Genomic DNA, 16,931 nt, shown 5'->3' on the forward strand with positions numbered 1-16,931 from the left:
GGAAGGACTCTCCTCGTGCTCCTCTGAAGAGATCTGGAATCCGCCTTTCACCAACAAATAAGGCCAATAAATAACGCCAGGAAACATCGCCACAGAACAACTACGGCCACGCGAATAATTTACTATTAATAAGAAAACGATTTGACCCTGGAGTGGAGTTACCCTGTGTCTCGTGGTCATGGTTAAATACTGTCATTCTGCTTCTGTACAGTTAAGCTTCCTAAAGCCCTGTCTGTCACAGACGATGAGTCAGGCTGACATTATTGGTCACGGTCCATGTCAACATGGAGCCTTTCCTTTTAAAAATGCAATTCCATTGACAAACGCGTTACCCCACGTCGCCGCCTGCCGCCGTCACTGCCCCCACCCCCCCCACCCCCCCCAAGATGCCCAATCGCCAACCACTGTGTCTTTCACAGAGAAAGCACAAACAAGCAGGCCCGCTCATTTCATTTCAAATCAGTCAATTCAGGATATAAACAATTTATTACTTGAAATTTATTACCAAAGAATGGGCATTTCTGAATACAAAAATTAAGTTTCAGTTCCTGTTCCATTACATTACATTTATTTGGCAGACGCTTTTATCCGAAGCGACGTATTCCTGTCCTGAATTGACTGAATCACACCCCAAGCAACACCATAAAGTTCTAATCATTTGGACGTCCCTTGTAGTAGTACCTCCTTTTAAGTTTTGTGATCTTGAGATTAGCTAGCACATCCATGTACTTACAAGAATAATAGAATTGCTCTAAATTAGAATGTTATCAGTCGTTTTTTTCATAAAACAGGAAAGACCACCCACTTTCTGGTGAGTGACAGTTCTCTTTGAAATCTCCTTGAAGAAAGTTGAGTTAGCAAGTCGGTGCTTTCGCTATGAAAGATCCGTAATAGTGCTGTCACCTTTTTTTATTGTTTAGATCGTCAACTTGCACATAAACGTCACACACAAAGCAAGCACAACAACATCTCTCCCGTAGGCACCCATTAACCCACCACTAGCAGCTTTGTTATCATCGAACATGAAGATACTGAAGAGGAGTCAGAGTGCGTTTATTTGTGCGCGATATGCGTTATATCTATATAATGGCACTTATGTATTATGAGCTCCAGGCTTGGTGCAGTTAGATGTTCAGAGGGCACACAATGTCATCGGCTGTCACAAGGCAAGTTCATAAATACCAAGCCCGGCCACACAAAGCATTTCCCAGTGACTCTCAACAGAAGCAGGTCGCCCTCTAAACCAATAGGCTTTTCAGCCTATACCAGTAATAGAAGAATGAGGCTTTGTGAATAAAAGGGCGGAGCAACCAATCATTGTGTTGCCATGGAGAGTCTTATTTTTTATTTTTTTTAAATCAACCAAGAGAATGATTAACACTGCGTGAAAGCTTCACCCATTACACCCCTCCCCCCAATCACTTCCCATCCCTCTCTCTCCATCACTCGCTCCCTTCCCTCTATCACGCCATCCCTCTCTTTGCTCCCCACCCCTAAGCCTCTCAGTACCTGGGCTTTCTCTACAGCTGCGACTCCCAGAAAGAACCGCACAGCCAGGGCCCCGCGAACTCTGTGCCTCGCCATCGACGCTCAGCCATTTCCTGCCACTGCCCGCTGGTTTTACACGTGGGTTAGCCCCTCCCCCAGTCCACAGAGCTGTCTGTCACACAGACCACTCCCTCGCCTACCCACAGGGTGGACACACTCAGACATAGCATTCCACACAAACGAGTTACGACTTCATTGCGTCCGAATATCTCGAGTTCTTTGGTTCATTCGTTGAGAAAGCGGCAAAGAAAGCGTTAAACGTTTCCCCCCGACGGCCAAACGTTATCTGAGAGTGTGCGGCAGGCATGTAGCGGGGGATCAGATATGTAGTGTGATGTGACGGCCGAGCGGTTCTGCTAGCGGCATCAGGCCGCCGCGAGAGAGCCGATCTGCAGCAGGGCGTTACCAAGGAAACCCAAATTTCTTCACTTCTTAATAAATGATTGCTTACACACCCCTCCCGCCTTCCGCCTCCTTCTCTGCAAACACAGAGACCTTCCAGGAGGAAGAGCCTCCTTCAGCTCCCCCCCCCCCTCCCCTCACATATGTACCGGGTTCACTTGGGGGTATATTTTACCCGGGGGAGGGGGGGGGGGGACGGGGGGCTGGTTTTTCAAAACAATATAATCGGTCTTCCTGGTGACATTTGATAATGGCGGGTTTGCGGCGGCGAGACCTCATATCTGGCGCGGGTCCAGCGCGAGCGAGCGAACGGCGAGGAGAAGATCTCAGCGCCGCCGCCTCGCCTCCAGACGGCAGGACGGCAGGTCTCCGTTTTTTAATAAAAAGCCATTTTCAGACCAGACGTGCTTTTCCATATCTGGCTCAGAAAAAGCCGCCGTGACTCTACAGAGAGGATTTTCAGGGAGGAAAATGTAAACAGCGCGACATCTAGGCACACACGTACACACACACACACACACACACACACACACCCATACACATACACACACACACACACACACATACATACAGACAGACAGACAGACAGATGCAGACACACGCACATACACATACAGACAGATGCAGACACACGTACATACACGTGCACACACACACACACACGTACACATACAGACAGATGCAGACACACACACACACACACAGAAAGACTGATGCAGACACGCACACACACACACACACAGAAAGACTGATACACACACACGCACATACACACAATAGCGAAGACTGTGAACGGTGATGAAATTATTCGAAACGGTGACAATCGTGTCAGTCGGTGAATAAAGGGGATTGAGGGGGAAATGAGGACAGTGCAGAATCCAGTCAGCAGCACTCAACAGGAAGGAAGGGAAGGAGCCGGTGAGGAAACCCGTACAGAGCGCCTCCACAAAACACGACCGGACCATGGCGCAGCTTTTCCAGAAATAAACGCTAGCGGGGAACCGAGCGGCTAGCGGGGAACCCAGCGGCTAACGGGGAACCCAGCGGCTAACGGGGAACCCAGCGGCTCGCTTCCCGCTGCCTCTCAGTCTCAGACACGTCGACGGAGGGAAGTCTCGCGCGCGCAATTCTAGGCATGCCCGGCGTGCGTCCGCGCTTACCACCGCTGCCCGGGCGTCGGCCGCAGTCCTCCAGGGTCCCCGTCCACGTGAACCTGCCGCATTTGCCGTAGCCGAACATCGCTTCGCGCGCTCGGGGTTCGCTCGGAGTTTTATTAGCTTTTCACGCAGAAAAAAAATGTAGCGCGGAAAAAACAAAACAAACCGAAATAACTCAAAGCGAATGCTAGCAGTGTCTCTGACAGCCGCTGCTCTGCTCTCAGCGTGACGCCCCCCCACCCCCCTCTCGGGTGCTTGTGTGGGGCCGCCGCCCACCTGGGCCTTTTTTAAGGGCCCCCTCTGCGCACCGTGCCCAATGGGACCGCGGCCCAAATGTCAGACAGTGACAAGGCTAAGTGAAGTGGCCGCGCTCACTGTGCTGCAGCTGGAGGGAGGGCGTGGGGGGTGGGGGGGGGGGGTGTTGGGTGAGAGTAAATCACGGCGGCGGACCTAGTCGTCGTCTGCCCTCTGCGGGGGGTCTGGAATCTCAGTTGTCCGGGGAGGGGGGGGCTCTCACTTTCTCCGGTTCCAAAATCTCCCATGAGGCCGCGGCGCGAGCGCCTTGTCCCCCTCCTCTGCCGGCGTGGCGTTCCCAGGAGGAATTAAACAGAAGCCGGGGAGCGCGGCAGCGAGCACTTCCTGTCAGACAGCAGGGTTACAAGTGAACGCTTCCATCACCTACCCCCACCGCCAACACACCCCCCCCCCCACCCCCACCCCCACCCCCAGCACTCCTTCAAAGCAGCGCAACATGCGCGCGGTCAGCGACGCGCTGGAGGCAGAGCGTCTGGTAAAGCGAGGGCGAGCCCGCTTGATAACCTCCCACGACAGCCTCTCCACATTCCTCCACGGCGCGGTCGTTTTCCCCCAGGGGAGAGGCACTATCGCGCGCCGCCTTCCTGCCCGTTTTAAACAGCGCGCATTTCTCGCATCGCCGGGCAAAGGAGCTGCCGGTGACGACCCGGCGACGGACACATCCTGTCCCGGACCGGTGTGGGGGGGGGGGACACACACACACAAAAACAAAACGTAAACCTTTGCAGCGCTGCTCGGCAACCGGCCTCTCGCAAACGTCATCGCACCCCCCCCCCCCCGCCTCTGCCACGCTCTGGATGACTGGCATGCATTACATTACATTGCTGCCATTTAGCGGACGCTCTTATCCAGGGCGACGTGCACAACTTTTTTCCCCTTTTACGTAGCATCCATTCATACAGCTGGATATAGACTGAAGCGATGCAGGTTAGGTACCTCGCTCAAGGGTACAACGGCAGTGTCCTACCTGGAGAATTGAACCTGTGCCCTTTTAGGTCTGACCAGCTCCTTACCCCTTACACCGCACTGCCGCCCGTGCCAGAGCCAGCGGGCTGCGGAGCGCCTTCTCGGCGGCAGCGACGCGAGGAACTCCGAACCCGAGAAAAGGACGCTGCGCTGGAGCCGGGCGCATGCCGCGTGAAACCCGAGGGCGAGCGTCGCCGCGGTCCGGGGCTCGCTGGGAGACACGGCCGCGTTACACCAGCGCCAGGGGGCTGTAAATCTTCAGCGCCGGACTACAAGGCCAGTATTTACAGCCACCGGGCGCATCCTGACCTGTTAATTAGCAAGCGCCCGCGGAAATAGCTGGAGCCGGAATGGACGTCGGGGCCCTTGACATCGACAACCAGGGAAACGGTCCGGCGATTACCGACGCGTCCTCGTTAAAAAAACGAGGTTAATGTCTGGCGGCTCCAGGAGGAGATGATTTAACCTGAGGGGTTCGGCCCCCTGACCTCGCGCCCCCGCGCCTGCATCCGCACGGGCCTTAACACAAGCGCCCGTCACCCTGGGTGTAGCCCAGATCAGCAGAACATGCGCACGTCCGCTATAGAAGGTGGCGCCACCTGCTGGAGGCTCATTAACAGTGCGATTAGCTCCCTTGGCGGGGGACCTTTGATCTTTAGCCCAATGAGCCGATCGCTTCTGTTGTCTTCTATGGTGCAGGCGGTGAGGGCCGCGGTTAAAACCCCGCCCCTTGTCACGCGCCACGTGCCCGCCAGTCTGGGCATGGGACCAGATCCCAGAGCCTGCCCTCACCTCACTGGCACCCCCGTGTTTGATAACAGACCAGATGGCCCAGCCCGGAATAACCGAATTCGGCTCCCAAATAAGTGACAGTTGGTCCCAGCGGACTACAGAGGGTGTAACGTTCCCCGTAGAAAACAAACAAGGCATAAGCGATGAGGAATGACTGCATAAACACGCTCTGAACAAATTCTCTGCGGTCTCATCGGGATTTCCAGTAGTTTCTGCTGAGCCAATTTAGACCGGCGAGAGAGAGAGCGGCGAATTGAATATGCTCGTCGCCGCGGAAACTGGCATCCTCCCGGGGGTGCTATTCCGGCACGCGAGAACTCAAACGACTGGATTAGAACCCGGAGCCGCCCGACCCGAGCCTGACCCTCCCTCCGGGAGCGGCCCCGCCTCGCGCACTCCGTCTGCAACGACGACGAAGAAGGAAATGAAATAAATCTGCGAAACGACGTCGTCGAGGCCGGGCTCGCCGAAGGCTTTGTTTACGAGAGGCTCGGAAGGTCAGGAGCGCGGTGATCCCGGGAGCGAGGGGTTCCAGTCCCGCCCGCCGCGTCCAGAAACGACCCGGTTCAGAGGCGCGGACTACGCGGCAGAATCCATCTCCGCGCTCGTACAAAATATGTTTTACAAAACATAAAAACGTCCGTTTCGCCGCCCCTGAAAGCCCGCGGCAGCCGGACTCCGTTACGCCGCGAATTACGAATGCGGATGAAGAGATAATCATCACCGACTCCTCGGACCGGGAACGTTTAACACTTCCCAGAGTGCAATTCAAATAAATCCCAGGCGGCGCGGCGCGGCGCATTCCCTCCCACATCAGTCATTTAGCGCCGCCCGTCTGGTGCGTCCTCGGCTCACGCCGGGAGAGCCGTTACACACGGGCATAAATCGCCGGCGACCTCAAAGGCGAGCCTCGTTTTCGGGAAAACTGCGCCACGGTGGGGGTGGACATCGTTTCTGTCGACCTCTATTGCTAACCGCGCTCGTTTATGAAAAGAAAATTCCTCGTGAAATTGCGAAAAGGACTCCCGAAAAGTCACGTTTGTCAGCCGGGCAAGGACGCGGGCGCGTAGACGAGGATGCCAGCGGGCCCCTCGTTCGGGTGATGAATAACGAAGATAGTGCAGCGGGAGTGTAAACCTGAGAGAAATTGCCCTGTCAATTTGCCTGATCTGTGCAAAGGATAACACAGAGGCCCCGCTGTAGGTGTGCTTGTTTCTTCAATCAGCAACATGCAGAAATGGATTATGGGAGACGTAGGCACTGCCAATCTGCCCTGCCCAGCGGGTTAGCCCGGGACACAATCAAAACCTCCAAGTCATTGTCAGGTGTTATTCAGTCAAAGAACTCTCTCCGGATTAAGTCACAGGCATTCTGCAACAATGTGACTTTACCCACTGTTTCTTTAAGATTACAGGATTATTTGGTCACCTTGGATTTAATGCAAGGTGCTTTATTTGTACTGTGGCAGATTTTGATAGCATCCTGGGGTTAATCTTTCAAAACACAGATGTGCTTTTTACTTCGCTTTAAAAACTTCACATACATTTTGACCAAGCTGTCCCAAGCTGAAATGTTATTTTCAAAGTTATCAGTATATAGTCGGGTTGGTGATCTGATTGCTTTACACGCTAATTTGAATACAAAATGGCAGATCGTTTTGAATTCAAAAGACTACCGGCAAGGTTTCCTTAAAGAATTCTGACCTCAAAAAAAAAGGTCAAACAAGCCAGGATATTAAAAAAAAATACAAATCAAAAACATAAAAGCATGAAAGGGCCAGCGGCAGCACAACAGAAAATGCTGCAGGATACTGCAGGACAGTTCACGGCAGATCACCACCACAGAAGAAGGGACAGATAGAGAGATGCCTGCCTTTCAGCACCGCCTCACGCTACCCTCTCGTTGACCGAATCGGTCGGCATTCCTGCCCTTTTGCATCGCTGACCGACGAACCCTTCCCCACCCGAAACCCGAGCTCGGGGGCGGGGCATGGCGAGGTCCCTCCTCGCATTAATTTTTACCACCTCCCCCCCCCACTGTCAATCATCCTCCTGCGGCTGTAACATGAGCGAGGGGCTCCGAGCTTGGCGGGACGGGGGCGGCTGAATTGGGCTTTTCCATGAGACGCGAAGAGAGAGGCCCGAAACCTGACCTCCCCGGCCCGACGGGGTCCCTCTGCCCCAAAAAAACACCTCCCGAAACACCGCCGACACCCCCCCTCTTCCCCCCCCCCCTTGCAGATTCTGACGCCTCCTGAAGCCGTATAACTCCACCACCGGCGCTGGCGAGACGCGTCGGGAACCGTTCCCTTGGCGACGAGCGACACCTGTTTCTCCTGGAGGGCTTCCACCCAGCCGGGCGAGACGACCTCGCAGTCTCGGAGCACGGAGGGGGGGAGGAGGAGGGCGGGGGAGAGGTTAAGGGCGTGCGGGGATAAAAGGGTCGGGCTCTGGGGCTAAAAGGGTCCGGCTCTGGGGCTAAAAGGGTCCGGCTCGTCCTGACCCAAAACCTGCTCTTCAGACCCCCTGTTTCCTCAGAGTCGCCCCCTCATTCCCCTGGTGAACAGGGGGGATGTATAACCTGTATAAGAGGTCCTCCATCAGCCTTCATAGCGAGGCTATGTGAGCTGCATGAGATGTATCTACTACAGTATGTCCTTGGCCCCATGTATTGTACTGGAAGGTGACTCATTATGTTAGTGTGTGTTTTTTGTTGCGTTTGAGGTGAGGGCCACTCGACTATCCAACAGTGGTTGCACAATAAATGTTGCATTGCAATAATGTAAGGCCTACAGAGCTATAACCGGGATTAGCTTTATTAAAAGATATTATGCAATTCAGTCATTTACGGTTAATTTTTTCCCTGCACATAACGTGTGGATCAAAGCCTGTAAAAGCCTGCTTCTTCCTCAGGGCATATTCATAATTCAGGGCACAGTTTACACCTCTCTCAAGTAATCATTAGGCCCGAGACCCCCCGAATCATGGTTTTAACTGGCTCTGCGGGCGGAGGGTGAAAACGCAGGCGAGAGCCGCGGCTCGCTGACGCCCCTCGGGGAGCTAATCCTCAGTTGGGACGTCTCTGAACACCCACATTAAAATATAAGCAGGGTCACTCAAATGCGCCATATTTATGAGGGCCGGGGGGCAGAGGCGCAGGATGCACGGAGAAAGCATATTTTCCTGATACTTTGAAAGCGTGTGGTCTGCCCGTGTGCTATAGGAGGCTCCCGTCCGCTAAGACACGAACCGACAGAGATGGAAGATTGAACCTGGCACAACACACTACGCTTCGAAAGAACGGCGACTGAGGAGGCAACGTTACTTGGATCCAGTGATTCAATCTGAACGGAACACATTCAAACCTCACAATCTGTCACTCAGAAATCAAATGGGCACCTGGTGTTATTTGTTTGTGGCATGATATGGTCTTGTATGATATTCTGTGTAACAGCCAACGGTACAATGGCAGTCCCCCACCTATTTCACAGCAGTTCCCCAGACCATTACACCACACAAATGGCAAGTCCTGTCAGAAACCTTGGGGAAATGTAAAAGTGGCCTTTTACCTCCATCTTGTGGTCGTTTCTCCTTCATAAAACAATGGAGCAGTGACCTGACTGTACTATGTGCCAGACAATACATTTTCAGACATTTTAAACAGGAAAGCAAAACCCAGAGTATGTTTATAGGCTACTGTCGCAAATGTGGTTCTACAACCCTTTCTTATGTCACATAAGGTGATATGCTATTCTAGAGCCCATTAAATAGCTCTTTAATTTGAAGTCCCCGATCAGTGACAATCATGCTTCCAAGAGGAGTTAATCAAAAACACGTTTTTGAGTGGAGGTGGTCTCAAAGCAAAAATCTTTTTAAATATAAAAATAAGCATTTAGTGTCCCTTTAAGAGAAAGCCCTTTGAATTTGAATGAAAATGCAAAATCGAAAACGGTTTCTAGCTAGCTTGCTAAACATGAGCCAATTAAACAGAATTCACTCCTAGGGTTTTTATTTATGTATTTTGTTTTGACCAGAACGCCAAAACATTAGGCCTACTTGCAGCTTATTCCATCCGGCTAACCCCGCAATTTCATCCCGCTTGTTACAGATGTCATAATAAAATTATGAAAGGCATACATTTATTGTGACATTATGGTAGGTTGGCATATTATAGCAAAAATAGTCATTTTTATCAAAACGCAAGTGAATTCGTGTAAACTGCTGTTTTTGAAATGACAGCTGCAGAGGAACATCGCCGCAAGTGGTTAATACAGTCAACAGATGGATTGGCAGTGTATGGAATTTTGGAACCTGGAATTTCCATTGGAAGAGCTGCACAAGGAGGGCAGGGTGCAGGGCCAGGATACCGTGCCTTAGGGTTTCAGATACCAAATATTAAAGACAACAATCTAGACCGAGATACCAGACAAGACGCTCCAAGGCGCTGTCACAGACATAGTAAATAGTTTTATGTGGGAGAAAAATTAAACTGGCCCGAAATAAAACCACATAATTACAAAAGTAGGCTACATAAATATTGAAATAACCCATGTCGGAATTCTCTGAGGACCTGAGATGCCTGAATATAATTTTAGCAGTATCATTGTCGAGATCCCGGAGGATTGAGTCTCAGATCGCCTGTCATCAAGTGCCAGTCGCGTTATTTACTTGGACCTGTGAGGCCGGAGGTGCAACGTGAGGACGATCGCTCAGGCGCGAGTGATGCGGTCTGGGCGCCGTGCCTTACTCGGACTCGAGCGGCCTCTGGGTTCGCGTGGGTTTGAGCGTCGCCCCCGGAAAAAAAAGTGAGCCGCACAGTGCGCCGCCGAGGGAAGCCAATTCAATTTGCTTTATATAATCCATCCTTCTAACGGCTCGGAACTGCTCCCTCCCACCCACCCTACCCCCCGCAAAGTTAACAAATATCAAATTATAGGATGTTTATTTGTCTCTGCGTGATCGCGGCCAAGATTAACGATTCAATTCTTCACTCTGTCATACCAGTACCGCGGGGTGTTTCTCTGTTGGTATAACAGCAGGATAGCCAGCCGTCAGCTCTTGAACCTACACAGCTAGCCTTTTCTGTTTCAAATCATGAGCACCACAGAGAATGCGTGAGGTATACCCTTACAATGCATTGCAACACGCATGCTAGCACCTATTCACGTGACGAGAGACATTTACAGGCCTATAAAGAGTATGTAAAGCATGAGTTCATATCAAATTCAGCCGTTATAATGAAATGTCGACTATCTAAGCTTACTGTACTAAAAGCTTGACCAGGCTAACATTCAAACCAATGGTGAGTTCCTACTGCTGATGAATCGTGGTGTTTTGTAGGTGGGGTTGGTAATTCAAGCAAACTCAGCCTTTTACTTGTTCTATCCCAGTGAACATTTTTTGCAGTGAAAAGATGACAAAATGCTGTCTAGGTGTTCAGAGTTTGATAGCCAGCTAGGGCATAGTCAGGCTATATCCATGTAACACCTGAGCTATATTAGGGTTAACCTAGTCTGTAGCAGAACCTCTCAACCTAGAGTTCCACCTTTACAGATGTGTCGATTCCAGCTTTTGCTCACAGGGATAATGCTGGCTAAAACACACAAAAACAAACCATGTGGAATATCAGTTCTAAAAAACTGCAGGTTCCCTTTCCAGGCGCTGTAGAGAGGGGTTGAGTCTGGTGCAGCATTTTAGCGAGTTCAGGAGTGAGGCCCTCTTGTGTTTAGATCAGGGGTGCACAACAAGGGCCAATCCATTTCAGGATTTTGTGCGGACATTCGCCAACATTTATTTAATTAGCCCAATCATATCTTGATCTGACATGTGTATAAGCACCAGCTACAGCCGCAGTCTGCAAGTGTATCCTAGAGATTGTACTGTGCTCAAGTACAGGAATGAAGCAGTGCAGTTTATAGAGTTGTAAGAAATGGTAATCGGTTGGAACAAAAACCAGCACACAGATCGGCCCTCCAGGACCGGAGTTGTGCACGCCTGGTTTAGATTGTGCTGACCACTGACGGGTTCAGTACACATAAAGATGAATAACGAGGGAATTCTGACAGACCCTAAAAGAGTGTTTTACAGTACAACCTGACTTTGCAGAAGCCTGCCTCTCCAAACCTTCCACCGCACGCTCACTCTGCCCCCACAGCTGGCACAGAGCGGCTGACAGTCGAATCCGGCTCCGCCTCAGGTTTTTATTTCGGTTTTTTTTTTCGGTCACGGTTTTAAGCTCTTTGCCGGCCCCGATTACGGCGCAGTGTTTGGCTATTTGGCCGTGTGCATGTACATTTTCGACGTTTGTTGGGTGGCAGAAATGGCATATTGCTCTACCAACATTGTGTTGGATTAAGTCACATTTGATAAGATATGATGCACAGATGGCAACTTTTTAGAGCATCGAGAATAAACTTTATCGCGGGAGAAGGCCCTTGGCAGGCAAAAATGCAGAGGCCGCAGTCTCTCCGACAAACTTTTTTTTTTTTTGCCAGACTTCGCGAAGGTAATTTTATGGTTCAACGGCTTTGGCTCCTGATGGATCTGGAGGCGTTTCGTATTTGTTGGCACTGAGGACCCTTACGGGAGAGTAGACTCTCGTGAGAAACCCTTTGCTGTGCGTTGTCGACAGAATCGACTGAAGTGTCAGTGAACATCTACATCAGCAGCGGCGGTCGGTGATGTGCTTGTGCTTGTGCTTGTGCTTGAAAGAAAAAGATTAATTGCGAACAAGTGCAATATTAGTTTTTTTTTTTTTTCATTGTTAACTGGCCATTATTGACACGCCCAGTCTGATTTTTAGAATATAAAAGGGACGCAGCTTTCTGTATTAAAAATCCTTTTTTTAAATCAAGGAAGACGAGACAAAACACGATCGCAGCAAACATTCTTTCTTCACACTCCTGTCCAAGAATTTCAGCATTTTTTCCCTGTTTAATTATTCAGCAGCTTAATCAATGTCTGTCTGTGTCTGTTTGTCTCTGCTGCTCACTGTCAGTCTGCCTCCCTCCCTCTCTCTCTCTCCCTCCCTCTCCCTCTCCCTCCCTACAGGAGTAACCGGATAATGCGAGCCTCAGCAGATGGCAGGGAGACGGAGCGCGAGCCTGCGTATGAACTGCGGCATTGTGGGGGACTTCTGGAGCCAAGGCAGCCCGGTCCCCCCGGGCTCCCAGCCCCCGTGCGTTCTCACCTCCGCCAGCGCCACAGTAATTAAGCAACATAATTAAACTTATTTTAACGGTCGATGCGGCCCACACAAACTCACTTAATCTGCACTTTACCGCATTACAGAAATGTAGTGATTCGATTAATGGGCCAGCGCAGCTGATAATGAACGGTGCCTGCAGGCAGACCATTAAATTTCAATTATCCGCACGCAGGTTAAGATCGCAGGGAAATCTGTCCGCCACGTCTCCACGTGACACTTCCAGCTCTCTGGCCAACATCCCATAAACCAGGGAAATCTTAGGGGAATAAAGGTCCAAGTTTTGCGACTATGTGGAAATGTTAAGATAGGAGTTTTGTTTTATCTGCTTTGATGCAGGTGATGATATACAGGTGGGAAATATCATTTGCACTGTGCTTCACGTTGACTGCTACACTGCAAAATCACCTTTATTCGGCAGCACTGCAGTCAGTCAATGCAGAACATTTTCTACTTTTCATTTTGGCTCCTTTGTGCTGTCAGGGTGTTAAACTCAGAGACAGTCACGTCCTTTCCTCCCCACCCGTTCCCAGGGGTGTGAGAGCGAAGCCGCCGCGTTTCCCCCTGGGACCGGACAGGCCTCGTGTTACCTGCCAGGGCGAGCGTCGGAGTCGGAAACCAGAAACGCGGCGACACCGCCGACGGACTGGCAGGGTGACGGGCGTTTTTTTACAGATCTATGTTAATAATCGCTCCGGTGCCGGATCAGGCTGTTCCCGACACGTTCGGTTTGGGGTGATGGCTGTCAGGTGGCTACGTGTGCGACAGCAACCCCGGGGGGCAGCTGAGCTGGCGTTTAGCTTTCTGTTAGCGTGGCTCATGAAGGAGGTCTCTCTCTCTATCTCTCTCCCTCTCTCTCTCTCTGCATCTCTGGCCTAAACTTACCCCGCCCCGCTCAGAGAGCAGAGGAGCGGTGTAACGCCCCTGTGAACGCCGGAGAACCCGTCTGGACGCCTCTACAGTCCCGAAGTCTGTGTGCACACGTGTGTGTGTGTGTGTGTGTGTCAGTGCATCAGTTTGTGTGTGTGTGTGTGTGTTGTATGTGTGTTATGTATGTGCACTGGCAGCTGGTGATGACGTGGGAAGAGGAGGTGTAGGTTCTATTGTTGTTTGAAGCACGTCGCAGCCGGACAGCCTGTTCTGAGTTCCTGGGAGCACTCCTGCCTCAGCCCAATGTGTGTGTGTGTGTGTGTGTGTGTGTATATGCGTGTGTGTGTGTGTGTGTGTATGCATGCTTGCGCGAGTGTGTTTGTGTGTGTGTGTGTGTAGGGGGTAGAGTACGTGCATGTGTGCGTGCGTACGTGTGTGCGTGTGTGCGTGCGCACGAGTGTGTGTTTGTGTGTGTAGTGGGTAGAGTACGTGCGTGTGTGTGCGTGCGTGTGTGTCCACGAGTGTGTGTGTGTGTGTGTGTGTGTGCGTGTCCACGAGTGTGTGTGTGTGTGTGTGTAGGGGTTAGAGTGGAGCATGGGTTCTGCAACTCTCATTTGTAATGGGCTCATTTTCTCATTTGTTTCTTCGTGTAATGAGAATCAATCCACCCCTGGCAGATTGCTTCTATAATCACATCACACACACGCCTCTGGGGGGAAAATATGCCTATACAGTACACACACACCACTGCTAGAATATACGCTTCTGTAATCAGGCGTGTTTCTGGGATTTTTATCTCTTCGCACGTGACTCTTTTGGATACACATCCAGCATGATGTTTGGAAATTGGTTTTGAGCTAAATGAAGAGTGTTCCCAACTGGAGGCAAAATTACAGGGGAGTCTTTCAGACAAGCTCCCGCAGCCTCAAATGCACATCCAATGTGCCCCTTCAAAAGCGTTTGGTAATCACCCAGATATAATTAGATTCTGGGTTTATGGCTGGGAAAAATAGCCTTAATGATGCATCCAAGGATGTGTGAATTAGTCAAGAGTTCTTGTGGCGTTTGTGTCCCTCTGTCAGGCTTCGTGATAGAAGTGCTGGCAAGTCTTAGTGAAACTTAAACCTCTTCTGCCCCCTGGTGAGTTTACGTTGATACTACAATAATTTGTTGAGCTTGTCAGAGAGGTCCATCTTACACTAATGTCTTTTTTTTCCCTGTAGCTTGCTTCTTGAAATTTACATTAGCTTCCACTGAAGGTCTTAAGCTTTCAATTCATTGCTAAGTTTTTTTTTTTTCCCTTTATGTTTTTACAGAATGGCAGGTATTGATCAGCCATTTCATGGTTGAATGCACTTCATAATAATGAAAGAAAATTCATTAACCGCATGTCCACGAGCCAAGGCATTTCTGCCATTCTTAATTACGAATAATAACAATTTATTGCGGGGCATAACATTTGATGCGTCTCGATTCATACGTAGTAAACCATAATTGAGCGTGGCCAAACTGTGCTTTATTATTGCGTGGCTAAATATCCTCCCAATTATTAAATGCCCTTCCCCATTACGGAGAGGGCGAACAAATGTATTTCCATGTTTGTTTTGGACAGTGTTGTCCTGAGCGACTTTGGCAGATACATTCAGATTCAAGCTGACGGGGATCATAAGCAGCTTTTAATGAGACCAATCCTAGCGGTAATGAACGGAGAAACCAAATCACCTCTGGCGCAGGAAAGCGGCTCTAAAATTGAATATCTCCCCTCAGTCATATCAGAGCCCCCCCCCCCCCACCCACCCCATCCCCATCCCAGTACACAGTTACAAAATGTCTGCCATTACGGAGCGAGATTAAAACGTAGGTAGTATGACCACTGTGAATATCACCAGAGTTGCTAGCTTGCTAAGGGTTAAACCGTACAGTATGGGTGTCCTGTTTTCGGTAATGTTCACAAATTTCTCATTTTATGGTGTGAATGTCGTTTACAGAGGGGGTGAAAAAAAGAAAAAAGATGAACAAAGTGAGTATTGTGGGGGGAAAGTGTCACCCCATTAAGTCCTTTTGTCTGCCTGTTTTTACGTTCTGCCACTCTCTTCCCTTGAAATTCATATTAATCTCTGTGACCATCATTAAAAGTCAATTTGCTCCGCTGAAAAGACAGACCTCTTAATTCATCACTGATCTAATGGATTAACCTTATGCCTGACTGTTCCACTCTGACAACCTCCACAGAATTACCCAATAAACCAATAAAGACACCGTCACTGCTTTATCAGAATAAAAGTGCCGACAGCTACAAGTGTGATCCGCCCCTGTTTCCACACAGCTTACATGGTAAATAATTAACCATTGGCTGTATATTAAAGGATGGGGAGTAATTGATAGTACATATTTAAAACATGCATTTGCCTATATGTACTTCATATATAACATGGGCTGCTTACATGTCTGTATGATTTATCCTTCCAAGCTACCTGTAGAGCAACCAACACCACCATAATTTTGATTGTAGTTAATAGTTAAGTTTGACTGAGTGTTATTCTGTGTCTTGCGACAAAATTACATACATACATACATACATATATACATACGTACCTCATTTACATACATACATACAAAATGTTTTCCCATCCCTTTGTTGCTTGCATGCAGATACTACAGGGGGGCCATCCCTGACCTCAGCTTGTTCAGGCATTCGTGTATTTCCTTTTATATGTTTAGAGGTCCTTTTAATTGCAGCAGTGTCACACCTCGCTTGCTGCTCTTCCGTCAGGATGCATTACATTACGCTCACTTTGCAGACGTTCTTATCTAGGATGACGTATAATGTCCTCACCTGCATGCCACGTTGGACCAGCGGCTCTCTCCTCTCCTGCCGCCCTGCCCGGACCTGGCGTTCCCTGGAGGACAGACATTCAGTCAACGGAGCTCAGGAGTTAAGATGTAAAAACCACATGGCTCCCTGTTTAAGCAATGCTGTTAATGGCTGAGCCCCCCCAAAAGAAAACCTCTATACTCCTATTACCCTCAACCAGCCTTCGGTAAGTTAAGGTGAGGTTGTCCTCATCTTGCCTTTCGACACTGAAAATGTCAGCTATCACTTACCCTAGGGGGAAATGCGCATCTTGATACATGACTAGGATTTTAAACATTCAGTAGTGTACATCTTGGCCCTTTTGATCGACTTGCTGACAGTGCAACTGTACAGAAAAAAATGAATATAATTTTTTTGCACTTTTATTCTTTTATCACTAGATGGCACTATATATCAGCAAAAGTAACATTCTGGGGAATTTGCATTTCTCAAATACAGCTGAGCATTAAAAACATTTGTGAAAATATGATACAGGCCTACGAACAACAGAATTAATTGACCATCAAATAACCTATATCCATCTTATATTTCCCGCTTGAAATTGGGTATTTCTATTTTTTATACACCACTGTAGCAAATAATAACGTGTGAACACTGTTTTTTTTTTTTTAATAGTCTTTTCATTGATAGTAACCAATGAAAAAAGTCGTAAAATCGGAAATGAAATTCCACTGCAAAATTTTATCAGTTCTCTCTTGTTGTGTTTTCGTCGCTCATCGAATTTATCCCGCCCTGCTCATTGTAATGTTTCACACTGATTGGTCACTTTATTTTAGGTAACGCCCAAAAATCAGGAATACATT

General features: G+C 49.4%; 1 protein-coding gene across 3 annotated transcripts in view; it reads right to left on the minus strand.

Moving 5' to 3' along the window:
- Positions 1 to 16,931, minus strand: part of LOC135242284 (cytosolic carboxypeptidase 4-like) — a 193,227-nt gene that overhangs the window by 136,051 nt on the left and 40,245 nt on the right. Inside the window, exon 2 of one of the 3 annotated variants that reach the window (XM_064313294.1) lies at positions 16,090 to 16,153. In XM_064313294.1, coding sequence (XP_064169364.1) covers positions 16,090 to 16,153 — 64 coding nt within the window. Of the gene's footprint in view, positions 1 to 3,110; positions 3,429 to 16,089; positions 16,154 to 16,931 lie in introns of those variants that run through there. The other 2 variants (XM_064313293.1, XM_064313295.1) reach the window with 2 other exon arrangements.

The sequence above is a fragment of the Anguilla rostrata genome, chromosome 16 (assembly GCF_018555375.3).
Source record: "Anguilla rostrata isolate EN2019 chromosome 16, ASM1855537v3, whole genome shotgun sequence".
NCBI lineage: Eukaryota > Metazoa > Chordata > Actinopteri > Anguilliformes > Anguillidae > Anguilla > Anguilla rostrata.